General features: G+C 47.8%; 1 protein-coding gene across 6 annotated transcripts in view; it reads right to left on the reverse strand.

The window, feature by feature from the left end:
• Nucleotides 1–27,252, reverse strand: part of AMPdeam (AMP deaminase) — a 127,759-nt gene that overhangs the window by 33,330 nt on the left and 67,177 nt on the right. For 4 of the 6 annotated variants that reach the window (XM_084605899.1, XM_084605897.1, XM_084605895.1 and 1 more), the window contains exons 2-7: nucleotides 25,138–25,390; nucleotides 11,027–11,168; nucleotides 10,124–10,304; nucleotides 5,701–5,920; nucleotides 4,039–4,168; nucleotides 3,313–3,444 (exon numbers count right to left, since the gene is read on the reverse strand). In XM_084605899.1, the coding sequence (XP_084462025.1) occupies nucleotides 3,313–3,444; nucleotides 4,039–4,168; nucleotides 5,701–5,920; nucleotides 10,124–10,304; nucleotides 11,027–11,168; nucleotides 25,138–25,390 (1,058 nt within the window). Of the gene's footprint in view, nucleotides 1–3,312; nucleotides 3,445–4,038; nucleotides 4,169–5,700; nucleotides 5,921–10,123; nucleotides 10,305–11,026; nucleotides 11,169–11,957; nucleotides 12,494–18,497; nucleotides 18,706–25,137; nucleotides 25,391–27,252 lie in introns of those variants that run through there. The other 2 variants (XM_084605900.1, XM_084605896.1) reach the window with 2 other exon arrangements.

A 27,252-nucleotide genomic window follows, 5' to 3' on the forward strand; every position in this document is an offset into this window, starting at 1 on the left:
TATTACAAATACATTAACAAAAGCCATGCCTGACTGATTGGTCAAGTGGTTTCTTATTTCCTCTAATTTGCCAAGAACTCTTGACGGTGTGAATTGACATGATACCCATGTGTTGTATGGTAGTGTATGTCACGAGGCGAAATAGGAGACTTCCTTCATGACAATTTTTTTCAGCTATCCAGCTCCATGTTGGTATCATTTTACAAATGGTAACCTAAAACTTCCCCATAGCATTTTCTTAATTTTCTTGTTCCAAATTAATATATATTTTTTTTAGATTCTATTTGCATGACGGCCGTCGCATACCTTTTGGTAAACATAGAAAGTGCGCTGGGAACCTTCAACAAGTGTTTTGAACAAGAGTTTCACAAATAAAAACTACATACCAGCAGATGGAGAGTTTCCCCCTCTGTTTACCATAGTGCCAGAATACATTGTTTGAATATCCTTCTTATTGCTCTTAAGCACACCCCCCCTTCCCTGCATTTTCCGCCAGCCAGCAAGCCAGCTTCACTCTCCCCATTTTCCTGAATTCAGAGCATAGGTTTCTACTCTGCCTTCCACCATAAAGTTCGAAAACGGACACGAAAGATGAACGCTTTCAATTGGTTGTTTCCGTTTCCCTGCAAATAAGAATATGTGCACCATTGAGATCAAAATATTATGGGATGCGTGTTCTTGGGAAGAGTAGTCTTACCAGAGGATAGGGCACTAACGTTTCCCCATACCATGACCTCTGCCTGGTGACTGGATTAAGCAGCTGCATTGAAATAAATGTGAGCAGCACACCCATGTCCTGACCGCTTTTTCGGACTCGGCGGGACCGAGGAAATGGTCCGAATAATTGAACAGCCTAGAAAAATCGGCGAACTTGAAAAAAAAAAGTTTTCTGCAAAAAATCTGCTTTAAAAATGGCGAACTTCATAGCTCTTTAGGTTTTGTTTGTAATCCGATAATAGACGTATAGCAAAGCGCGATCCTTTATCATGATCTGCTTCCGTGCGCAGAGGATAGTGTGATCCCTATGGCAGGCTGCCACTGCCCGAGCTCTAAGCTGGCGGCGGGCTCACGCGCCGCCAGGAATCACGTGACTCCCTCACAGCGATTGCAGTGGAGCTCCGTGGAAGCGGATCGCGCTTTGCTATCGCTAAATAGACTATCTCTGCCTGAGTCATGCTTTCAACATGTCCCAACCGCTTCATCTCATGAGACAGTACATAACATGGCTGGAAGTGATGTGAACTAACGCACATGCTGCGCGAAACAGTAACATAGTTTCTATGGGAACGACGGTCGCGAGGAGCCCGAAATGGAACAGACGGGAAGAAAGCGAACTGAATGAGAGTGTCTTAATGCACTTCCAGCCCACTACCCAAATTTCCGGCCGCGACTACGCGGGTGGCCGCGTCGTCGAAGCCATGGCGAATGCTGCACCTGTCTCAATTCGAATGCGATCGCGCGTTCTTTGGCACCTTTCACGGCCGAAAAAAAAAAAAAAAAAAAAACACGGTTGATTGTGATAGCGATGCCCAATTATATTTATATCACAGCGAAAAACGATCTCCGTAGTATCACTGACGCCTGTTTTGGTCCGAAAAATATCGAACTTTCGGACTCCACAGAGTCCGAAATATCGGTCGTGAACATGTACAGATTCCTATAGGGTGCGTGACAGTCAGTGAATGAAGTAAAAAAAATGAAGTAAAAAGTCGGTCGGCTACAATCGCAAAAGCACATGTTTATCTGGTTGGCACAGGACAAAACTTATGACAAATTTCAGCACAGTGGTCAAAGTTATTTGAAAAGGCATGACCATGAAACTGACAAGAGTGTGTCCTCAACATAGGAGCAGAAAAAAAAAAGGATATCAGAGTGTTCTGCACACACTTTACATTCTCAGCTAAGTTTCGCATTCTGCCAAGAAACTCATGACCATGTATTACAACATGTGTTCACCTGTGAAGCTTCTAACATTTTTCAGGGTACCTTTTACAAACATTGAAACTAAGTATGCCCTTCTAAGCGAATGCCAAAACAACCACACAAAAATTGAGGAAAATGACACTGTAATGTAAAATGGTTTCAGTATTTTAACTCTAGCTCTCCATTATAATGACAGCTGAAAACCAAGTAAGAAAAACTCTAAATGCCATTTCTGCAATATCCAACTTTTAAGTGAAAAGTATTATCAGAAATATCCTCCAATTCTCCTATAAGTAGTGCATCTTAAGAATTCCTAATGTAGGCTTTTATTCAGGATTATTTATTTGAATGTTCAGCCATGGCTAGGGCATGAGCGACGAGCACTGGGAAAGAACATTAAAATATGCCAAAAAGCAGACTTTCAACCTTTGCTTTCGTTAACTCGTTTGCTTCATGTAAGGCAATTACTAATTAGGCAACACAGAAGTTTGAAGCAAAGTTACCTTCTTCAAGCTTCAGGCATGAGATGGCCACTGATACAAAAAAAAAAAAAAGAGTGGAAGGTATTACAATCAGTTTTATGTCGCAAGGCCTCTATATAAGTCTAAATATGTGGACCTGTCTGTGCAGCGAACAGCATCTCATGCAAGGCATAAGCGGTGCATGGAAATCTGGAAACCAGAGCACACTGTGTACACTACAGGAAGAAGCAGGACCATGCATGGCAGCCAACATGCCAAATATGGATCCCAATGGAATGGGCAACAAGATGACCACGCCTGACCTGCAATAGCAATGGCAATTTGTATATGCTTCTGTACAAAGACACCCCACTTAATTTATACTATATATTGTTACACCACTCTACTACTATACTATATATATACACCACTCTATCCATAACACAACATTTAAATGCCATTTAACGCTTACATGGGTCGTTGTTTCTGAACAACCTTTCAAAGTACGCCACCATCAAGGCAATACAAAGTAACAGCTGGTAAAATACTAGCACCACTTGGCGTAAGCTGTACAGGAAAACTGATTAAATAACAAAAAGTATGCTCTCCATTGTTCAAGGTCTCAGCTATAGTTTGAATGCAGAAATTTTTTTCTGGAACTTACATATTTCGGAGCCCCGATCATTACTGCTACTACCAGCTGGAGCCACTCAAAAACGCCAAGGAAGCCTTAATAAAGCAAATAACATGCTTAAATTTACAACATTTGTGCCTAAAAACTGGTAGGCAACAAAACTTTCTTCAGTCACTCAGTGCAAAGCATGCACATGTAACCACAAATAAACTGACAGAGAAGACAGCTGATCCAGAGACGTGCTGCGGCAAGTGTCAAAAATGCACCAAGCGGTATGACAGGTGTGCGACTCACCTCTTCGAGGGTCATTAGCTTGTCTCCATGCTTGAAGACATGGTCCTCAGAATGCATTTTCATCATCTTCTTGATGAAGCGAAGCAGGTGCTTCTGATTCATGCATGATGCAGCGTGAACGTGAGTGTCCACCTGTGGTGAACGAAATTATGCCTTCGTATACGCGATGTAGCATAAACAGTTTATAAGCACATTTTAGACACCATGCATCAATCTACACTAATAGCCTGACAACAATAAATTGAATAAAAAGTAAAACAAACTAACCACTGCTTCTAAAAATCTTGAAAACCAGCTTAAATCTAAAAACAAAAACCCTTGTGTAATCCTAAAAAAAAAAAAAGTATTAATAAATAAACACCAGGTGGTGCCCGCGCACAAGTCGTTTAAACTTGTCGTCAGTGCAATTCGCTCTGCGACTCTCTCTTTTCCTTTAGCTTCGCTGTTCTGTGGCAAAGCTAACATGCCGCTGGCTCCGGGCACTGTGACGATCGTTTCCCCTTTTCCCCCGATGTATTGATCTCTCACAACGCCTGAAAGTCCGACGCATACATGCATGTTCACGCTGATCAGCATACTTTTCAAAGCTTATCGTCGCATAATTTTGAAGCCACCGTCAGCAAGCAACGGATGTCACTGGAGTCCTCAGACGGAGAGCTAGAAGCACGCTGACAAAGGCTCTACTAGTGAGGATGTTCTAGCAAGAGAAGGTCCGGCGCAACGTGCCTTTCTGATGTTGTAGAAGTCCCGGTGAGGCACAGCCTTCTGGGCAGCCAACTCGCGCAGCTCGTTGAGCAGCACGTGCAGCTGGAACTTGGACGACAGGTAACTCAGCCGGCGGTAGCAGAACGACTTACTGGGAGAGGGAGAAAAGCAAGGACACGCTATCAATGCGCGGTCACAATCGCATGGCCGAAGGAAATCCTCAAAATTTCACGTACGGCTGTACAAGAGAGGAGAGAGGAGGTAAGAGAAATGGTGACATGGTGCTAGTGGAAACCCTAACAGTAGTCGACGCGCTTCGTTATCGATGTTTCAGCCTCCTCTCGTCGGTTAAACCAGCCGTATTTAAATGCAAGTGCATTTGTTTCGATCAATCTCTCGCCGACAAACCCATATCCTTGCTATCTCAATCACCGTGAACTGACGCAGGCTGAACAAATGGCGCTGGCATGCATCGGCAGGCGTACAGACAGTCGTTGCCGCCGTTCAGTTATCACAGCGCAGCAGACCGTATACGCAAGGGTGCGCTCCGTGGCCCGCCCGATGTGCGAAAATCGCCCCTTCCCGCTTCCACTTTCTCCTCTCTGTGATCGCGGTGCGCGTGTCACGCTCAAACGATTCACTCGATCTGTAGGCGCAGCACTGCGGTAACGCTGCGAGAGTGCCTGCGTGACACGAAGTCCCATTTCGAACAGAGACACGAAGTTCTCGCAAGTAATGAACATAATCTCTCTCTCTCTCTCTCTCACACACACACACACACACACACACACACACACACACACACACACACACACACACACACACACACACACACACACACACACACACACACACACACACACACACACACACACACACACACACACACACACACACACACACACACACACGCGCGCGCGCGCGCGCGCGATACGACAACAAGAAAACAAACAAACAAACTCGCCCGCTTATATCCCATGCTGGGACATGCACTATACCGAGAGAGCGAGCTGTAAGCGCAAACGCGTAGGCGCTTACGAAAGCGAATTCGGTAGGCATTGAGGGTTAACAGACCAGAAATTATCCGCTGCAGTTTTCACATAGAAACGCTCCGCAGAATCGAGACGGGTAACGTTCCACGACAGTGAACGTGACAAATGGCTTGAATCGCGTTCCACTTTCACTGCGTATTGCGGAACAACGCTTAACCTGTGCGCCTCACCGATCGAATGCGACGTTAGCTGGCTTAATGGCGAGAATCTACCAGTGTACAGAAATAAAAATGCTCGAACAATAATCGTCGTTGACGTCAGAGACATAAGGAAATTAGCATTACTCGAGTGCTTCGTGTTTCCTTTCTGCGCTTCGAACCTAATGACAAAAAGCGCTATGTAGTACCCCTGGAAGAAATGGGAAATGCCAAAGATTGCGGGTTTGCAGCCAGCTGGGGAGAGCTAGTGTACAAGTAGCTCCAATACTAAACGAAGCGCACTGTACAATTCCACCAATGCTTACTCTATAAATATGAGTGAAGAAAGCACTTTTATTCTAAACATCGCTCCCCTGGCCGGATAATATATTTTACGCCTCAGCATTGAAGTAACAATACAATTTATTCTCGAGTGCAAACCGACTGTCCCCTTTCACGTTGGAGCTGACTGCACAATACAACGCATCACTCACAGTGGTCCGTCGGCGATCATGGCGCACATGAGGTTGAGGTCGTTGATGAACTGTGGCAAGTTGACGTAGGGGAAGTCCAGGGGCTTTTCGGCCTCCATGTCCTCTGGCGTCTTGTACACGTGCACCACGCCGTTGTGCATGCGCAGCTGGTAGTTGAGGTCCGGCGGAACCTCGCAGCTCCACGGTTCCGTCACGGTGGGCACGCAGTAGAACGGATGGTCTGCCCCACCCCGCCGCAGATCACGAAGCAGAGCGGGCAGCGTTAGGGAACGTTAGAGGGCTCCCTCATCTCTTATATCGTATATGCTCGCTTGCATGGGATGTGGGAAAAGCGTTAGAAAACAATGCAGCACTAAGTCTACTTTAACTGATTGGGCTTTACAGACAACGCGCTCCTATCTTGAAGTAATGAAACAAGTTTGTTGCTCAAGGCAGACAATCAGATTCCGTTTCTTGACATGTACAAAACGCGCAGTTAACCTTTGCGACAAGCACTTGCCGTATACTCTCACTGCTCTATTGCTCCAGCCCTCAAGAAGTAAATTATGAGCACAAAATCTACGGAACACATACTTTAATGTGGCGTAATAGAAATCTGAAAAAACATTGTTCCGAGACAAATAAAAATTATGCAAGCGTAACTTAATATCTCATTTCACTTTCCATCCATCCAAAGTAATCAAGCGCAAAAATGTATGCAGATATGTTTGCACCGATAGAAGCCATTTTCGCGATACACTTCGCGACTGCAGTCACTGACTTTTTCTTTTTTTTCTTCTTAAATTACAGGCAGACGCCAAAGCACCCCTATGTCAAGGCAGGCACGTTTCGAAAAGAAACAAAACGACCCCAAAGAAAGAGTCCTCTGCAAATCAAGAAGTGAAAAGAACTAGTACTTTACTTTTAGCCGGACAGGTTAGATAAGTTTTTCGTCAATTCTACTACAGTCAATACCGGATATATCGAACTCGGATGTCAGATCACTGCTTATATCGAACTCTCATGCTTAGTTGTGTTCGCGTTTATCAATCTTTCAGTGGGACATTCGATACATCGGACTGTGGCCCCTGAAAAGTGAGCTTCTCCTTTTGGCGCCTCAGTAACGAGGCAAACATCGAGTCCGCTTGAAAGTGACCATCGGTCTGGCGTGCTTGCTTTCAACGCGGCATTGCCGTCATGCGGAAAAGTCAGCGTTCGCCGAAACTGGTTGCTGTGCTCTGAAGACAGCCTAGCTGATCGAAGGATTGTGCGGTTCTCGCGTGTCCTGCTTCGCTGCTGAATACCATGGTCTAAAGACGACGCGAAATTGAACTGTACAATTCTAATTGAATTTTTATTCAACATAATTATTAGAACTGTTTTTATCAGCGGCGATTTCCCCAAAGCAGCATCTGCAGCAGCTTCGATGTGAACCGCAACCCCAACGGCATTTGTGCCACGCGGCACGAGACGAGAGCAGCGCGAGCTCCGATATATTCCTACCAGATATTTGTACCTCATGCTCGCCTCCACGGAGCAATACGTCGCGGTGCTACTCGGCGCGCTGCGTTTCGCAGGTCACTGCACCCGCGGTGAGCGGCCAGAATGCCAGCAGGTAGCTGAACACTGCAGCAAGCGCGCCGCTAGTCTAGGTATACCGTATTCACGCGTCTGGGCTACAGAGGAGCCCATCTGTTGGCATGCTTTATATAGGCGAGCTATCAATACATCGAGTTGATATATCCGGCTGCATATATATTAACAAGGAACGAAAAAAGACTGCAGTTATTTGTGGTAATGTTCCACTGCCTCTGAACTCCGCGGAACATCCGGAACACATGTATGGCGATAGCATGCTGGGAAATTATGGCGTAACGGGCTGCATCGCACTACAGTTAGGCCTAGGAAGGGGGCAGCACACACTGCTTGCAAATGCACTATGATCAACAGGTGCCGTTAGTAGTAGGATGCTCGTAGATGCTAGGTCTCGCAGTTAGCTTTCAATGACTAACGACGAACTCCAACCGGCGAATCGGGGTACCAAGAGGACTGCTCCTGCCAGTGGCTCCAGGCGGACAACTCGTAAATATCCGGAAGTCGGCTAACCAGCGCAGCTAAGATTCTGCCAGTTAATGCCTTGTTTGGGGGACCGGTTTCATCCCGGCACGAAGAACTAGCAAGAAACTCCACCTGAATATCAAGCACTATAACCACGGCAGCTGTGTCTCAATCGAGAGAGACGCAAGCCCCACTCTTTCCTCCCTTACCTCACAACGCGGTTGAAGTGTACACTGAGTAAGAGACACCTTTCCGCAACGCCAAGGCTTATTATTTTTTGTTCTACAAATGGCGTTCTTCAAGCGCTCTTGTACCGGTTATCGTGAGGAGTGAGTTAAACACGTACTATCTGTCTAAATGTTTTGCTTTCAGGCAGTCGCCCGTATCGCAATCACAATCATAATCATCAGCTGGCGAACTACACCCACTACAGCTCAAATGCCGCTCCCATATTCCTCCAATTACCAATATGTTGTTCTAGCTGCATACACATAATCCCTGCAAACTTCCTATAACCTCATACTTTCTGCCGCCCCTTTTTAACATTTCCTTCCCTCGGAATCCAGCCTGTTACTCTTGGCGACCATCCGTAATCCTCCCTTCGCACAACATGCCCATTTTTTCTTCTTGATTTCATCGCGTTTGTTCACAGGCTCACTCTGTACGGTTCTTGTCACAGCTTTCTGCGTTGCCCTCAATTTACGCAGAACATTTTTCGTCGGCGTTTCTACCCCGTATATGATATAAAACTGCAGCGCCTATACGAGCGAGGCGGGTCCCTTTCGTCGATAACGGAGGCGACAATTGTATCAGACTGGGCGACGTAAATGCAGCATTATTTCAATCTTGTTTTGCGTTGGAAGATATATTTTGGGACCATTTCCAAATCGTCTCCTTTCACGTAACGGCAGCGACCCTTCTTTTCAGCACTGTTTTTCAAGGGAATCGGGCCAGCCGCATCTGAGGCTGAAGGCTACGCTGAGAAGCCACGCAAATGAACGCCCTAGCGAATGAGCATGTATGGCGTCACGACGAAATAACAGCAGTCGGTGGACGAGGACTACGGAGCAGAGCTCTCGCTCCTCAACTCTGCCACTGCAGTTCAAGGGCGTTTTGTTTCTACATTCTTCCATCCTTTCTTTATTTTTTATGGGGAGTCGCCCGGGAAAATAGAAGGAAAAAAGCAGCTCCTAGAAACATGCCGGGGTGTGAATCTGGCATAAAGAGGTCCCTCGGCATGCAGAAGTGGACAGTATACCTTTAGTTTTAACCCGTTTGGCGGATGGCACCTTTAGACCTTGGAAGAGCAAAGCACCAGGTCACATAAAAACAGGGCACAAAAAGTGAACAGAAGGCTCGAAAACAACTGGAAAAAGAACGCACTTATTCACGCCCTGCAAACAAGACAGCAGGCATGAATGTCAGTCAAAGAAACGAAACGAAATAACGCCGCACAAAAAAAATACAGTGAGAAGAAGAAAAGAAAAAGGCGTTCCAAAAGAAGACGAAAAAGACAATTTGCGATACTTTTATCAGTGCATGCAGCATGAAAAAGTAGCATAGAAGCAGAGCAAGTTTTCTTCGTGTGAATGCATTCAAAGTTTTAAACTGTTCACGTATAACTGAGAACCGTTTCAAAGATGAAGAAAACTACGGAGTGAAAGTAGAGCTCATTTAACATTTCTTCGGTGCCGTCACTACAAATTACGCCCTAATTATATATAAAAAAAGCTGCATCAGCTTCGAACGCGTGACATCGGGCAATTAATAACAATAAAAATCACTTTCATCACCTCCACCATCTGAAAGATCATGTGTACTGCTATGGAGAGGTTATCCCAGCCCCTTTCCCTCGCGCCTTGCAGCTTATCCTAACCCCTCTCCTAGGATTAGGATATTACTGCCTTCGACAACATTTCGATTCCCCTTCGTTTATAGTAACCAATGGAGTCCTCCTTTAATATATGCCAATCGTCTGACTAATTTAAGCGTAACAATCAGATGTGAGCCCAGCTCAAGGAACTGGTTCTGTTCTAGATTAGACTCAACATCGTAAGCACATATGGGTACTCTTTTTCATTAGCAGTTCAGAATCCTTTCAAGAACCCACAAACTGAAAATAAAGCAGGGCACACGAGTATAGGCAGCCTGGAAAAGCCATGATACATCTCTCGGTAGCCTTGGATTATTACATGCTTAGCGAAAACGTGGCAGCAGTGATATTCACACTTTTGAGTCATGGCCACTTTTTTTTTTCACCGTGGCTGTTAACGCAAGACACTATACAATCACTCGCCAAAATAATGTCAGCAGCGGCCTATTTATGGCAAGCTCAATTCAAATTGTGTCGCCTAATAACTAGCCAGGAGAACGTTTCGAAACTCACCTGCGGAGCTGAGCATTTCCTCCTGGGAATCTAGGTCTTCCAGAGGCTTCCCTTTGAGCTGATTGAGAAACCTCTTGGTGGCTTTGGGGAACGACTGTTGCGATATTTCCATGTACTTCTCTCTCAACCTCAGAGCAGAGACAAGCAGCTTGGAAGCCTGGTGCAGGTCCTCAAGAGGAACCTGGCCGAAAAAAGAAAATCACGGGGCACTCGAAGTGCGGCAAAGAAAAAAAAAAGCAAAACAAAAAAAACAAACCTCTCCTGGGCATGCAGTGGCACCATTAATGTTATTTAGCAGTTCCTAGCGTATTCAGAAATGTCTGGGCCTTTAATGGCGCCATCTATATCGAGCTGTTATGACGTCATACACTGATTAACAATGACTATCACAATGGCTACTTATGGCCATGCCTGCCCATGACTGACTAATCAAACCATAGTTATCATGATTAATTATCAGTGATTGATTTCGTTATTATCGATATCTGCATGGTTGACCGGTGCTAAGGGCCCTTTCTGGTCATAAGAAGCATGAAGCACAAGTTTCTTACGAAAGAGTGAGAACTCGACGGGGACGGGACATGGATAAGACCATCACTAGTGTGACATGCTGTAAATCTTTATCAGCACACGCACGCAAGGGGAACGCACCGGTTACTGCTCAATGAATGACCGGCATCAACTAGGTACCCGGAGATTTCCATTAAGACCCTATATCGTTTACAAGCTGACAGCAACAGTCAGTAGCAGAGCCCAGTTATGTCGTGGAATCTCGCACTCTTTATAAAGACAGAGAAAAAGCTACTGAACAAGTGACACGTCCAAACGTCAGCACCATAATGCGTGCATCACATCAGGCACGATGTGAACTACCACGGCCAGGGGACAAGAAGGTACACTGACCCCTGACGTGTCTTCACCGCTGATGGACACCCTCTGAAAGTGGGGCACGAAATCCAGGTCGTTGAGCTGAGCCAAGTTGTCCTCAATTTCCTTGACATCACCATCGAAGAAACTTTTGCGCTCTTCAAGTTCCTTCTGCGCTCTGAAAGCAAGAAAGCAGATAAATAAAACGTGTCCCTTCTAAAGGCGACCTTCGGAAATGTCTGCATACGGCAAATGTGCGGCCTTCTGAGTAACCAAAGCGCTGCCCTGAAACTAATGCTCTTGCATGAATTAAATATTAGAGAAGAACAACCCTTTTATTCAACGAAAACAAAGATGCACGGTAGTTCCGGCCGCGAGGTCAAGACTTGACCCCATGACGCAGAGCCCTGGTGATGCGGTCTGAAGGCATGCCGGTCATCTCTCGAAAAGATGCAAACATACCCGAAAATAGAAGTGAAACAAAAAGTGTGCGGTGCGATTATGCTCTGAGAGGGGCGGAATCATTCATCGAGCTGTAGATAACAGCGGCATTTGGAACGCCATTACGTTCACCGGTGGTGGCAATTATGATGGAAGCGGACACAACGAAATCTGCACAAGGGCACAGCACTGTCTTATTGCAAAGACAACACGGAAAACAAGCTGTGTGCATTTAGAGCTATGCACTTCCAGAAACGCTGCCTTCACCCGTAGACCCTAACATGGGCTTCGGGATAACGTTAAAAAAAAAAAAAAAAGGTCAGATATTAGGCCGCAGGGCACATCGCACTGCCAGACAGAGGTGAAGCTCTTCAAATGTGCACAAAAAACTTCAAAGCACCGCAAGAGACTGGGGAAAAAAATAAAAAAAAAAAGAAAACAATGCAAAGACGACACGGCGATGGCACCGAAAAAAAAAAAAAAAACTGGTAGAACCGACAGGCAGTCCGCACAGGCGCCTTTTCACCTTGAGGGCGGCACGAGGAGCGCTGCGTGTCGCTCGGTGGCCTTCTGGCAGTCTCTGAAGAGCACCTCGGACTTGCCGCGCCCCTTGGGGCCAACGCTGATGCGACGCTGGGCGCTCTTGACGTGCGTGATTGCGTAGTACTCGGCGCGCATGGCCTCCGACTCGCCGTTCTCGTCCTGGTAGTCGCAGAGACCGAAGCGCATATCGGACAGGTCGGGCGTCACCACCGCGCTTCCGCCGCTGTCGACAAAGTCCGCGGCAAGCAGCGGCGCGACCGACTGCCGGCTGCACCTCCTCCGGGGGTCCGCAGGCGGAACGTGGCCGGCCGCCGCCGCGCCTCCGGGCGAGGCCGCCATGCGCGCAGCAGCCGGCCGCGCCGGCCCGACCGCGATGCCAGAGGCATGGAAGACCGCGAGCGTCTTCTACTTCGTCGTCCGTTTCTCCCTCTTGGATTGGATTGGTTGTGATTGGACTGGGTTGGAACACATTTATTGTCCGCATTGAGCCCTATATGGGCACTAAACTAGATCCGTGGCTCTCGCCGACCTTATGAGCCCACTCAGTGGCCTGAACTTGCGTCAAAGGGTTTAAGCTGGCCAGTATACTACAGCCTCCCAAACAAGATACTTACAGGTCTGCCGATGGCGGCGTCTTTCTGCAACTTCATAAAATATAATTATACCCGGCTATCTTGCCGCATTCTTTGCAAGTTGGATTGTATTGCGTTGGGTACATGCGCGCTAGTTTCGACGGGCTAAAGAAGGCTCGCGTCTGGAGCCGACGCCAGGTTACCTCCTGCCTTTTGTCGAGCTTCTTGTCTAGTGTAGGTTATATCCGCCTAACGATATGATTGCATCTCTAGAGAAATTGGAGGATTCAACCTGGCCCACTACTCGGCTCACATAACCTCGAGCTATACTGTGAGCCAACTCGTCTTCCCCGTTTCCCGAGTGTGCCGGCACCCATACAAGTTCCATCTCTCTTTGGTTCCAGTCTTGATATCTTAGAATTCGTTCTGACTCCTTGGAGATCATGCCCCTCGCGAAATTGCTTATAGCGAGCGACTTATAGCTGCCGTAAGTCTACTGCACTCGATCGGAAAGTGACGTTGACTGCGACCAGTTGACCAACTGCTGCACGATCGTTGTATCGATCTACTAAGATGCCATTCGATCATGCGCCTGGGTACGAGAGAATTAACGTTGTAAGCAGTTGTCACGAGTATTAGTTTATATAGGACTGCCTAACGAGGCGCTTGACTGGTTCAGCGGTATAGAATTAATCCAAGGGATTCCGATCTTCTGTCAAAAAGCGCGGCTGTTTGGAAGACCTCATTGCGCGGTGGGTGTATACATATTGACTCTAAGACGTCTATGTACTCAGTGGGCGACAAGTTTGATGTCGCAGAGTCGCTGCGCACGCTATCGTCGGGTCTCTCACACACACTTGGCACGAGACAGAAACTCGATCGATCGCAACTGATTTCTGTTCGCAGCTACCCGCCTCCTTAGGTCAAGACCAATGCCACACAACACGATAAAAAAAAAAAAAAAAATCTACATAGGACTTCCCGTAATATACGCTGCGGGGCTAGTTGGTTCATGCTCGTAAACCTGTACAAGCGCAACAGAGACGACACAACAGGCAAGAAAGACAACGCGCGCGAAGGTACCGCATCGCGGCCACGTACCGCTACATATGTGGCCCCAATTATATTAATAATACTGCCCTTGACCACCAACAAAATGCTAATCACCAGCATGCAGCCCAACCACCCTGTATACGCAACCATCCATTCTGAAGGAGAACGATGCGTCGTCGGCCGAGCGGCGCCATGCTGCACTTTTTTCTACACCTCCTCTGGAGAGAGTGCAGGACTCGTGCAGAACTAGCCCTAAACCTTGACAAAACGAGAAGTGTAAACAGCGCGCGCGGCACTGGCAAAATGAGAGCGGCGGTGCTGCGCTACTTGAACTAGTGCAGCTGGTGCAGCCAAATCGAAGATACCTGTTGTGATAGATTTGGTTCTGATCATTGCCATGGCGACAGCAGCCTCTTTCGCCGTCGCTGAACCCACGAGTCGTTCACGCCCATGATCACAAACGAGTTGCCTCCTTCGTGTTGCACCGCGTCATAAACAGTGTGAGCCTTCAAACATAGCTTCAGGGGCATTCGCTCTTGTTTTCCTCCTGCCTTCATGAAAAACAGGGTGCATGTTTTTTGGTAGCGGCTTAATAGCGAGTGCGTTCCTCACTACGGTCGGCAGTTTTACTTGTGCATTTCTTTCCGGGATTCTATCCCATAGTTCTAGGCTACCCAGGATCTTCCGTCCCGTGGATGTAGTTACGAGCCTTCCTAACTGTGTGATTGTATGTGCCTCGCACAGTTGCGTGGTGTTACGGTAGACTCCCAATTCATCAAAACTAAACCTAAAACACACATTCTATGCAGTTACTCTTTGGTGCACTTCTGGGTCTCCTGGAGCAGTAGAGGAGACCCTACAGCAAGATATCGATGCAGTCGTTAGTTACCTTGATAAAGTAGGGCTATCTCCCGCACCTGAAAAATCCGAATTGCCGCTGATTGCAAAAACTCGCTATCAACGCCAACATAACCAGCTGATCAATCTCACAATGGCAGGTCACCCCATCCCTCGTGTATCATCCTGCCGGATCCTCGGACTTCATATCCATGAGTCAACCAATCAGGCCAATGTATCTACAACCGTTAAAGTTTGCAATCAGCTTACGCATCTACTTCGCCGCATAGTCAATAAGCACGCCGGGCTACGCGAGGGTCAAGTTAGGCAGCTTGTCCACGCATTAGCACTTAGCAAAATTTTATATACGATTCCTTACCTTACACTAACTTGTCGCCAAAGACATCAGATTGAGGTTGCGCTTCACATATTGTACAAGGCCGCCCTTAACGTCCCTGTACATACGTCCACGGAGCGCCTATACTCTACGGGGCTGTTCTTGCCCCTGGGAGACCTCATACAACAACATCGCGACCGGCAAATGGCACGTCTTTCTAGCACCAAACAAGGACATTGGATACTACAGCAGGTTGCACTCAAACCTATAGACCTCCCTATAATTACCCTTCCTTCTTCGCTCCCGGATAACCTCAGAATAATCCCCATTCCAAAAAACGTTGCACCCGACACTAACACAGGCAGACGTTCCGCTCGCGTTTCCAACCATGTTCACCCAACAGATTCCACGATCATCTACACAGATGCATCACGAACTAACGTCGGAGCGGCTGCTTACTCAATTCAGAGCTGTAGCGATGTAGTGACGCATACCCTCGGTCCTTACATAGATCCTCCTCCTACAGCGACTCTCGAGACCCTACCAATAGTTACCAGTATTCAAGACCTCGCACAAGCACCCCCTAACCCTTCAGGATATACCATATACACTGATTCAATAAAAGCTATACGCGCCATTCACACGGGTCGCATTCCTGAAGAACTACACGATGATCTACACAGAGCTCTTACCAAACTACGTCCCCACACTGTAACACTGAGGTGGATTCCTGGTCACGCTGGAATCCCAGGCAATGAAGCAGTGCATCGCCTCGCCCGCGAACTTCAACACCGGGCGCCTGGGATTCCCTGGCCTTATCCACCAACGTGGGACACTACTCTTCACTACAAAAAAGAAATCAACGTTCACTACGACAACATAAGAGAAACTCTCCGTACACTTCCTCTTCCTAGTAAATCTCTCACTACCACGCAAATCCGCATTCTTAGACGCATACAACTAAATACACTGCTTACTCCTGCCCGATCTTTTCTATACAGAATCATACATTCCCCTGCATGCCTAAATTACCCAGAACATTATGCAAACTTGGAGCATTGCATCTTTTCATGCCCTGTCGCCCTCCAATCTCCTCACTTTCCACACCCTCCTCCCCCAACGTGGCGGGCTTGGTTAGCCTCTGACCAGCTGCAAGATCAGTTGGCCTTGGTGACCCTGGCCCAGGACATTCTTAACGCCTAATGTAATGCGTTAAATAAAGTTGTTTCCTCCTCCTCCTTCCGTATGGGTGCAGTGCACGGGTATCCCAAGTATTGCTTTATATGCCTGCCTTATGATCCCCTCTATTTTGTTCTTTTCCGCCAGCTCCAGTTTCAGGTAGTGGACGGCGTACACTATTTACTTATCACAAAAACCTGAATCATTCGGCACAAATCTTTCTTTCGGTTAGAAAATCTATAACGTAATCGTAAATCATCTTGCCAGGGGCAATCTCCTCCACATTACTTAGTTTGACTTCGTGAATGGGTTTGTGTAGACAAAGGGCCAGTATAGTTTATGTACCCTCTTTATTGGGCGGGTCAATGATGTCTGCTTTGAGTTGAATCATTACGCCTTGCGTGGACAATTTGCTCCTGAAAGCTAGCGTTGTTTCGGAAAATGCCTATCTTTCCTCTGCATATTCCTGAAGTGTGTTCAGTATTACATGCTCAATCAGCTTCCACAGGCACGACGTTAGCGATATTGGCCAGACGCTGCCTTACCTCGTCTCCATACCCCACTTAGAAAGTTTGTGAGCGCAATGACTAATATTAAGTCCTCGGCATTTTATTGGTGACCCCATTTGCAAGTCTTGACTGAGTCTGTTTCGTCGTGGCATCCACCCTATATCTTGATAGTATTCTCAATGCGACGATCTCTACAGCCCTTTCATCCCGCTTCCTTTCTACAACACGATGCTGCGGCCATTCCCATTTGAGTCGGGGGATAAGAGAGTTCCGGATAAGGTAGAAGAAATTATGAAAAGCAGCTATGTCCCTTTGCCGATATTATAGAAGACTATACTGGGTTAGCCCCCGAGATGTGAAGAATTAATGGTCACTTCCAGGCAGAAATTTCGGTTGGGGTTGTCACTTCAGGCGGCTTCTGCTGACTTTTTTGGCAGTTACGCGAGTGCGACATTTCAGGGTATCAGAAGAATAAAAAATTAAGAGGGCAAGAAAAGAAATGCATCAACATTAAATGATACGAGAGATCTTTCAAAAAAAAAAAAAAAAAAATTGGCACGCTTCGGTCCGCTACTCTAAAAGAGGGCTTAACACGCATTTCGACTCGCCACAGTTTTCATGGCGGAACTTCGTCGCCTCCACCACCTTCATAGTCCGCAGTCGGGGGGCCATCACAAGTGCCTCCGCCGGTGCCATTGTCGTTAAAGATGAGAGAGTGGGCCGCAGTCCTGGGAAATTCGACGATGATCGCCGCTTGGTATCGTTTTGCCCGAATCTAAGCCCGGACTTCGCGTAGGCTCACGTTTCTTGCTCGCCAGAGGACGATGGTCCTTTGAAGGCATTATAAGGAAAGGGTACATCGGAACCAGTGCAGCCAACAAAAGTGTGGCGGAGGCCTGGCGAGATTGCGCTGTACCGGCTTACAGGATATGCAGGCGAAGTGGAAGCAACGAGTGATGCTGAGGGCAAGTTCTGTCATGAGGAGTCGCGACAAAATGCGCTTTTAGATTTGTTACGTCGCTTGTTAAATGCGACATAACCTTCCCCCAGACTCGTCCCAGATATTAACAATTGTTAGCTCGATCAATAACAATACAGCCAGGCCACACGTCTGGGTGGTGCTGTTCACTACTACGCGACCTATCGCTGTTCGCGCCTCTCTGTCAGCGAAAAATATATGGAGCTATCTCCGCCTGATAAGTATCGCCAGCAGCAGTTCAACTGTGACCTGAACTCATCCCTGAACTTAATGAGCCTGGCGGTAGGAGATGTAGGGCGGAAGCGAGAACGCATCTAAAGCTGAGCCATTTAAGAGCGATTATTCCGCAGTAATACGACGGTGCAGAGCAGAGTCCTTGCTTTCCCTGCCATCTCTCAAAACTATGACGACCTGCCGTGGGCTCTTTTTGGGATAAGAACCGTTTCACAAGTGTGTTCGAATCCCTAGAGAATAGCTGTCAACAATGACGACGCAAAAGCACAATAGCAATCGATGCCACGCTTTGTGATCCAATGACGATCCGCGGATATGCACGCTACACGTACGAATGCGTCAAACTGACGCGGAGCGAGTGCACACTCTTTTACGCAGTGAAGGCACAGAAAACACACACAATGCACCTACTACATGTGCGGTCAAAATGGTACACGGAGCACGCTTCTGGTGTTTGAAAATTTCTTACGAGTTCCGTAGAGAAAATACTATTAGCTATACTTGGGTCCGTACGCGAGCGCACTAGCGCCATGTGCTAACGTTTCTGTCACCGAAGCGTGCTCCGTATTATTATGACCGGGAGTGCGATCTTCGTCAAAAAATGTGGAGCCCCACCATGCGGCTCGTGATGTTGTCACAGGTGCTCCAAATCTCCTAAGATTTTTTTTGTTACCGCTCCCCAATAGGAACGACTTTCATGAATGTCAAAGAAGCGCCAATACACGGCTTAGAAGCAGACCCCCTGGGCTCGTGACAAAGAGCGCATGTACTCAGACTCAGCGCGTCCTGCACTACGGTAGGAGTAAGAAACGTCGCCACTTACTTGTTGCCTTTCTCCCTGCAGCAGCAGCAGCATTCGGAGAGAACGAGACGGCATGTGTTTATTGGACGCCTCTCGAGTCCATTTTTCCCCTTTTTTCCAACGCGCCTGCAGCGAACACTACGCATTGTGGCGGCAGCCATATCGGGGCTGCACTAGTGGCGGACTACGCCAACAGGCCGTGTTTTTCGCGCGGCAAAGGCGAAAGACGACGACGGTACACATGCCAGAAACACGAGCTGCGCGTCGGGCGTTGGCGACGCAGAAAGAGAACGACGTAGCTGCTCCGTAGCCACTCTCTCCCTCTCCTGGCTTTCCTGCGCGAGTAACACAAACATGACTGAACGCTGTTCTCCCTTCTACGGCATCCTGCATCCCGCGTGCGAGGCTCGTATTCCCTTGTTTCTCTCCTACTCCTCTCTCTCTCTCTAGCGATTTCATCCCTTCCGCTCATGGGACACCTTTCCTATTTTCTTTTTGTTTCGCGTAACAAATTCTTCTCTTCCCTTTCCATGGTAGAGCACCCGCGAGCTGAGCCTTAAGACAACGCGTAACAGACCCGCAGCAGTCGGTACGTGTGCACGAAGCGCTCGAGCAATGCATCTTCATCATGCCAGATACGGACAGGGGCCGTGAAGCAGGAAGCCATAGTGGCTATAGGAGGGCCAAGACACGAATAACGTGAGCGCGAGGCAAATTAACACAGCGACAAACAAAATGAACGCATGTTCACGACGTTTTCCAGCGGCCGCGACTGCACAAACTTGAAGGCGAAACGTTTTCCGGAAATTTTGCACTGCTTGTGTAAATAAATGGAATCCTTATTCTTCACCATATATTATACCTCGATTCGTTTCATCGTCTGCCTGAACAGCTCACGGAGTAGACTCGATCGCGGTCACGTGCTATAAATGTACGGAAGACATTTGCGAGAGCAAATAATTTGTGCACTCCTTTCTTACTGGCTAAATTTAACAGAAACCTATTATTTTAGGTCTAATGAAGTTTAAAACTGTGTCTACGTATACGTTTCTGAACGTATCAACATGACGTCATCGAGAATAGATGACGTAGGCAATAACAGGGGTGGAAGCAGGCTCGATCATTTTGGAGCAGCTTTGGGAGCAGTAGTAAAGCCATTTTGGAGCATATTTGCAGCAACGAAACGAGGGTTTTTGAGCATTTGAATTATGTTTTGGAGCGTGCTTCCAAGGTGAAACGCCTTCGATAATTGCAGTTTCTTTTTCTGAAATACAAAATCTCCAACCTGATTCTTTTTTATGCAAGCTCAATGCCTTTCCAACTTCGCACTCACCTCTGACATGACAAACAGCCAAAGAATATAAAGATTTATAATATAACACAAGCCGACCTTAGCAAAAACTTGGAACAGACTAGCACCAAACGTAACGCTTGCTGGTGCGCTTGTTACGACCGTGCATCCGCGTTTGCGCGCTCTATTGTTCGCCTGTGGGCATGAATAAGTGCTGGGGATATGTGGTGATGGTCCAATGGCTCTAAGTGAGCCTGTTTCCAGGAATCCTGTTTTGTAAGCCTGTTTTGCTTTGTGGACAACCTGCAAATGCCAAATTGACCCTGTCAAGAGAACGTCTGGAAAAACACAAAGAAACGTCCCCCTGCGGGAAATAGCAGGAAGTGCTTTCTTTCTTTTGTTCACCCTTCCAGTCGAGAAGGGCTATCCTCCAGTGATGAATGCCTCCTATCCAAAGGAGACGACAGAGTGACATGTCCGCTGACGTGCAGGACAAGAAAGGAGCATGACGCATACGGCCATTAAGTAATTTCCCAGGAATGCAGGAAAGATTTGCAATTGTCGAAAAGGGACAATGCTGGGAGCCCTATGCGGCGCGCACGTGTACTTGGGTTTCTGAGAAGTAAATCCACTTGCCGGAACCAGCTGCCTATCGATTCTTGGCTGAAGAATAGAAATGTACCTCCTCGCCGTTCCCAAGCTTTTCCCGCCAACAAGTGACCAGGCTCAACGAAACAATGCCGGGCCAGTCAGTGCTTCAGACCATCAGTGCAGTGATGTGTTCGATTGGATGCCGATATCTGAGGGGCGTGCCCTGGATTTGGTTGGTCAGCATCTTCAGAGAGGGGCTGGACATAGGGGGTTTTAAGGACGCTGCAGAGCACGAAATGTAGCTCTGGGCCCTGGGTAAACGGCTCATCCAGTCGCTTCTCGCTATGAACTCTTAACGCTTGCCATTTTGCTGATGTACCCTTCTTTTTCATGTAAATAATCTTGTAAATAAGTTTCTCAAAGTGCCATTAAACCTGCTTGTACATATTTCACCAACTTCGAAGATTCAATCCTACTTCAACCCCGAGTCTCTGCACGCTACCAAGTGAAGGCCGGGTCGACATAGCCCAGCGTCACGACACGCTTCATAACTGAACATCTAGTCTGACTTGATGCGTTTACCTATTTTGACTTGATAGATTGAAATCTTTCTTTCTTTAGACCACAATAATGCGCCTCGACAAGCCGTGCTTTTTGCCTACCATGGGATTGCAGACGACTGCAGTACGACCTCGATGTCTTGTCCGTTTGTAAATATGGCGAAGGTCTACAGGGGTGGAAGCAGGCATTTTGAAACTTTGGGATATAGATAGATGGCACTGAAGGGTAGCCTTTCCATCCTACAGCTTTTTTTACTTCACTGCCTCCTGCATGTAGTTCATCATTCTTTGCTTCAGCAATGCTGGGGCTTATTTTTAATATTTTGGCGATAGACCTCGCATGCCTTTCTAACACTCTTGAGAAGCTTCCTACTGATTGACAGCTTTGCCGTACCAACTCATAACGCTTGATTTTGTCTGCCGTAGGCCTGGCAAGCTTGCCACTGACAAAGAGGCTCGATGGTGAAGTGCCTGCTTGTTTTCACAGCAGAACCATTAGAATTACTCATGCCGTTTTTGCAGTCGGACAAGTTTCCTTCCTAACGGCTCACAGTATTTTGCGCTTCGCTTGCTGACCTCGCTTCTCTCCACCGGCGATTCAAAAGGCTGAGGTGCTACGTCCCATGCACAGTGCATTTGTTTTCGCAATTATCTCCAATTCATATTAAATTTACTTGCGAACAAATATTTATTACGCTCCATGCTTCCTTCCCTTACAAAAATTTCATTTGTATTAAGCCCAGTGCGAGGTGCCTTATATATTTGCCCCTGGTGCTGTGACATTGCTCCCGTGTTCTGTTAAGTTTGATGGCAGAACATCCAAACAGCCAGTTTGGAGCAGTTTTGGAGCAATATTGAATTTTGGAGCAGGATGGAGCAGGGAAAGCAGTTTGAAGCAGGACTGAGTAGCACTTCCACCCCTGCAATAACTCTTAACCCGGCCTACAGGGTCATATGGTAGTTCTAGGAATGCGAAAAGGCAACGATTTCAAACGGTTGTAATTAAACGTAGACTGAAAATTGCGCAGAAATATTTAGGAATCGACATGCCTAATGCTTACTGAATGAAGCAAGGAAAATTACAAATGCGCAGCTACATTTTCTTTTCACGACCCCTTTAAGAGCGCGTAACGCAACACGTGCTTTGAGCGTCATGTTTCCAGCAATCGGCGCCTGTGAAAAATATTTCGCTGACGGTATTTCGCGTTTTTTTTTCTAGTAGCTTCAGCCTCTCTTATATAACATGCCGGCGGAAAAAAAAAAAAAAAAAAAAAAAAAGGCGCCTGTAGCGTCGTATATTGCAGATGGGAAAATGAGTGACCCTTAAAGGGCCACTGTCCAGGGAAGGCCCTTTTAAACAAAGGAGCCCAGTGTTTCGATCAGGTACCGGAGATAGTCTGTGCAAAATGCTATAGTGACACGCGCGCCGCAAAGCATCGAAAATACAATTCAAAGCTATCTCATGCTCTCCTCCGGGAAGCCAGATTCCCCGTTTCCTTCGCTGGCTCGACGGGCCACGATAATGACGTACGTACCGGGAACGACGTCAATTGGTCCGTCTCGCTGACTGAGGGGAGAAGGATGGGTGTCTACCGCTCGCAGCGCGCTTTTCCCTCGCCACGGCCAGGCTGAATCCAGCGGCGCGCGCTCCCTCGACCGTTTCTTTTTTTTTTTTTTTCGCGCTCGCGGAGAGCCACGCCCCACCTCCCGCCAAACGCGGAGGAGGAAGGGGAATTTGTATTGCGGAGGCTAGACGACCTCGGGCAGGAGAGTGAAAAACCTTTGCGAGGGAATGGAAGGAGAGAGGCATGACAGAATCGGGTGATTGCGGTGGCTGTAACTGCGTTATTAGTTACTCTTTTCAAAAACATTTTGCGGCCTTGCGTTCTAAGGGCGAAGTCTCACAGTCACCGGGGAAGAAAATATTTTCGACCGGAGGGTGGACAGTGGGCCTTAATCACGTTCCTTTATCTCAGGACGACGCCGGACACGAGAGACTACGCGCGCTTCAGGAGTGAACAACCCTGGCTTCACTTTACAAGTTATAGGACACCCGATAGAACTTGTCTCGGCGACCATGTGGGCAGTCGTAAGAAATCGCCTTAACGGGCACGCTGCCTCGCCAATGCTTTAAGAGATCCAAAGGCGGCTCCACCATCCACCTTGTATCGATGCATGGAGCGGCGTCGGCACAGCGAAGATTTGACAAGTAACTTTTCACAGTAGCGTGCCCTCGTTTCTCACCAGGCAGTCTGGCATCAATGAGCTAGGCTGCCATATCGCAAGGGGTACGAGACACGCTTGGAGGACGCTCCCGGTTCGAGTGTCAAGCCAACAGTCCACAGATAAGGCGCGGAGGCAAGGTCTGGCCAGCTCTTTCTCCACGTCCTCCGCCACGCCCCTTCTGTGCTGCTTGAAATTGACCGAGCGCTGTGGAGAGCGTCTAATCAAAGAGGGTAGTTTAGATGCGGTTTGTCAGCTACGGAAAGCGCTACAAATAGTAAACATTCAAGATGGCTATGAGCATGCAGATGAGATAGCCACTTTTTTTTTTTTTTCAGTTTTTCTTTGAAAATGGCGAGCCGTTGGGCGAGTCCCAGCTGCGAGAGCTACTGGGGCCCTGGACTGAGGGTACCACTTCCCGTCCCTCAACATGTAATCGCCATATCTGAAAATAAACGTTTTTCACTCGCTCCAGCAAGCCTCAAAGCACAAGTTCCAATTATGCTCAGCGATCGACTTGAAATCCGGATGCAAAATGCGAGCACTTTCTAAGTTGCGACTAAATACTGATACAGCTCTAGACGGCATTTTAAAGGAGTTTGTTTTTCCAAGCGGAAACTTCCTTACTCTACAACTCACGCACATTATAGAGATCATCCAGCGTTCCGAGTCCACTACGGTACCGGGTTCAGTACGCTATACCGGATCTGGCTCCTCGCGGGTCCAAGTGCGGCTTGCGAAAAGCTCTCTGCCCCCCCCCCCCCCCTTCTTTTCGTATTGCGGCCTCTAAAACCAGCTTGCTTTACGATCTACACTCGGATACAAGTAACCGCAACACACGATTTCCCCTTCGACAGAAAGTAGTTCGCTGCTAAAACGTTTCCGGTTACCCAAATAAAAAAGCTAAGCATCAGACTAGAAAGGACTTCAAAACACCTGGCGTCTTAGGTACAGTAAAATTTAAAATAATTGCTACCATGCACTGGAGTAATACACATATGCTGCCTACCATGGACAATAGTTAGAAACTGCTGCTTTTTTTTTTCTTTAGAAGTTGTATCCTATCATGAAACATACTCGCTCACTCACAGGTAGCCACTCAGAGCTGGCGCCGTCTACCTACTGCTGTGAGGCAACAATGAAAACGCTGGGCCAAAACAGCGTGGTACCTTTACGGACAAATGCTCTGTAAACTGCAACCACATCATTAGAGCCAAAGTTAAAGGAGATCCTTGATTCAAAACGGGACAGCACAATGCAGAGGCACAATAAACAATCGCTGCATCTGTGGCATTCATTGTGAACGCCAACGCTATTGGACGAAAAAAAAATTATATATATATATATATATATATATATATATATATCAAGAGTTATTTCGTACCACGGGTAACACATATATATATATATATATATATATATATCAAGAGTTATTTCGTACCACGGGTAACACAAAAGAGCCGTCGTGCTTCTGAACCCTTATTTCTGCTAAGAGGCCCGCCGCCTGTTGTCGCGCGGAAAGGCACGTCGCGTTATCTTCTCGAACGCCCTGTCAGCGCATGAAATATGACCTGCTGGAGGCGGCGTCACCTCGGCTATCTCGTTTCAAGTTATACTTCGAAGCGATAGCGGACGAGCCAACGCGATACACGTTGACGAGTGACGCGCTCTGTTACGAGTGAGCCAGTGCAGGACGCATTCTCCTAATCGTCCGCCCAAGGATTAGGGTCAAGGAAAAAGAGGCCCTAAACAACAACGAATCCGCTCATCTCCCCTCGTTTCACAAGACAGGCACAGTATGGGCACAGCTCCATTACATGTTTAGTCGGCAATAAACCATGTCACTCCCCTCACTCTTCCTCACAGACTCCTCAAATAATTAAGCGGTTAGTCTCTAAACCGACCGTGTTTAGCTTTATCGCCAACTGCAGAAGGGCAGATAACAGAAGAGGATTGATTCATTGCAGTTAGGCGGAAGAAGGAAATGAGTGTATACCTGGTGGACAGCTGCTGCTGCATGACCTTGCGGGACTCGTGCAGCTCGATGGGGAAGTGGGGCACCTCGTAGGGCGCCGATATCTCGTTGCCCATGACCTTTGCCTTCTCTCGACAGTGCGAGATGATGGTCTCGGCGGCCGCCTGGTAGCACTCGTCGCCCGCGCCCGAACCGCCGCCCACGGGCTCCAGGATCTCCGGGAGCTCGAAGTGCGGCTCCGCCAGACCGCCACACACCGGCGGCGACTCGCTGCCTGCGCAAAAGACGAGGGAAAAGAGAGATTTCGCACTCATCTCCAACTTGGTTTAATAGCCGCGATGACAGCGCGACTTAATTTCTTTTTCGAAACTATATGGCGCTCGCGCGTGTCCTCCTCCCTGTTCGCACTCGCTGGCGTGCTGATTCGCGAACAAAGCCAGAGGACGCGAAAAAAAAAAAAAATGTATGTATGAACAAACGGGACACAGCAGGCTCACTCGAGCTTCGAGCTTCCTGCACACAATATAATGTCTATCATTATTCCAAGCATATACAAGTTGAGCACATAATACGACTAGCACGGCACTCTGTAACGCGCGTTTACAGCGTTAAATGTGCTATATTTTTACATTGTACGTTTTTCATAGCCACAACCATAGGCTGAGAATGCGCTGAGGCAGTGTCAGTTGGAAGATGAAAAAGAAAAAAGAACGAGACTTCTTTTCTACTATCACATATGAATCCATCAGTGCATTACTTCGGCCGTAAAAGATGTTCACAAATGATTAAAACGCTTTTGGGTCTGCCATCGTTTCATTGATTGGGCGTTGGTGCGCAGTGGCAGAATATTAACGGAGCCCTAAAACGACCAAGAAAGACACAGCACGCATTACATTACGTTAAGCACCCCCCCAACCCTCCCGCCCCCTTTCCTTAGAAAAGAAAGACAAAAATGAACTGCGCTGCATAAAAGAAGAAAAAAAAAAAGCATGTCTGGGTAAAGATGAGAGGGAAGCCAGTACGCTTAGTACGCTGACGGAGCCGCACGGCAGACTGGATGCAAGCGCTTTTCTCACTAACTCTCTCTCTCTTGTTTTTGCTGACGCAATTCATGATCTTCGTCCTGTCATTTGCCCGAAAGAAAAAAAAAAAAAGATAACCACACATACGCAGCGCGACAGGAGCAGTTAGAGAGGATGCAAACAAAAACGAGAGGGGACTTTTCCCGTTAGCGTTGTCAAGATCGCGTCGAAGACTCGCGCCTCGGACTCTCCCTCGTCACAAGCACAGCGCAAAAGAAGCCCGACGTGCAGCGGTGCTTTCCTCGGTTCACGAGTGGGCGTCAGCTATCGATCGGTACTTCGTCGGCCCGATCGCACACCAGAGTCCGCCGTCAACACAACTCGAGAGGCGCTGGAAATGAGAATTAGAACGCCAATCGACGAAGCAAACCGACTACTTTTCTTCGTCTACCTCCCTCGAAGGAATACAAGCCTCATAAGACCACCGGCGCCCAGTTAAAGACAACAATCCCACGATCGCCGCTCAACGCTGACAGTTCGCAGCAGCTCAGCGACCCCTTCAAGAGACTCACGCAGAAAGGCGATGAAGGTGGTGCCGCGGACGATTCCTGTTCCGCCCCTTGTGTCTGGGCCGCGCCAACTGTATATCTAGCGCGGTCACGTAGGCCCCACCACCGCGATCGAAACTTGTTCGCATCCCCGCGGTGTACAACTGGATTCCGCCCCCTTTTTCTCACCCGCCCCACTGCAGGTGCCACGATACACACAGGGGTGCCGATGAGAAACCGCGCGCACTAGGAAGAAAACAAGAGCGCAGCTAGCTGATGTTGACCCACATGCGGAGCCTTCTGTCCGTCTGCACGCCCGATCATGAGTGCAACAGGAGCCATCTCACACCACGAAAGGAGCACGGCGGTTCGCAGTGCTTCGCGCCAGACGCTGGGAAGGCAGTTAGCAGCATCCGTGTACTATACATAACGGCAGGCGTCAGTGAACCGACGCACGCAACGCCCTCGATCAGCTATACCGTTAGCAAACTGCGCCCGTAAAACCGGTATATCTCGCTCGCATTTTAGAGTCTGCAGCGAGGCGGCAGCTGATTTGCCTCGGCACT

Source organism: Amblyomma maculatum, chromosome 6, assembly GCF_055883805.1.
Source record: "Amblyomma maculatum isolate TAMU_Amacu chromosome 6, ASM5588380v1, whole genome shotgun sequence".
NCBI classification, from domain to species: Eukaryota; Metazoa; Arthropoda; class Arachnida; order Ixodida; family Ixodidae; genus Amblyomma; species Amblyomma maculatum.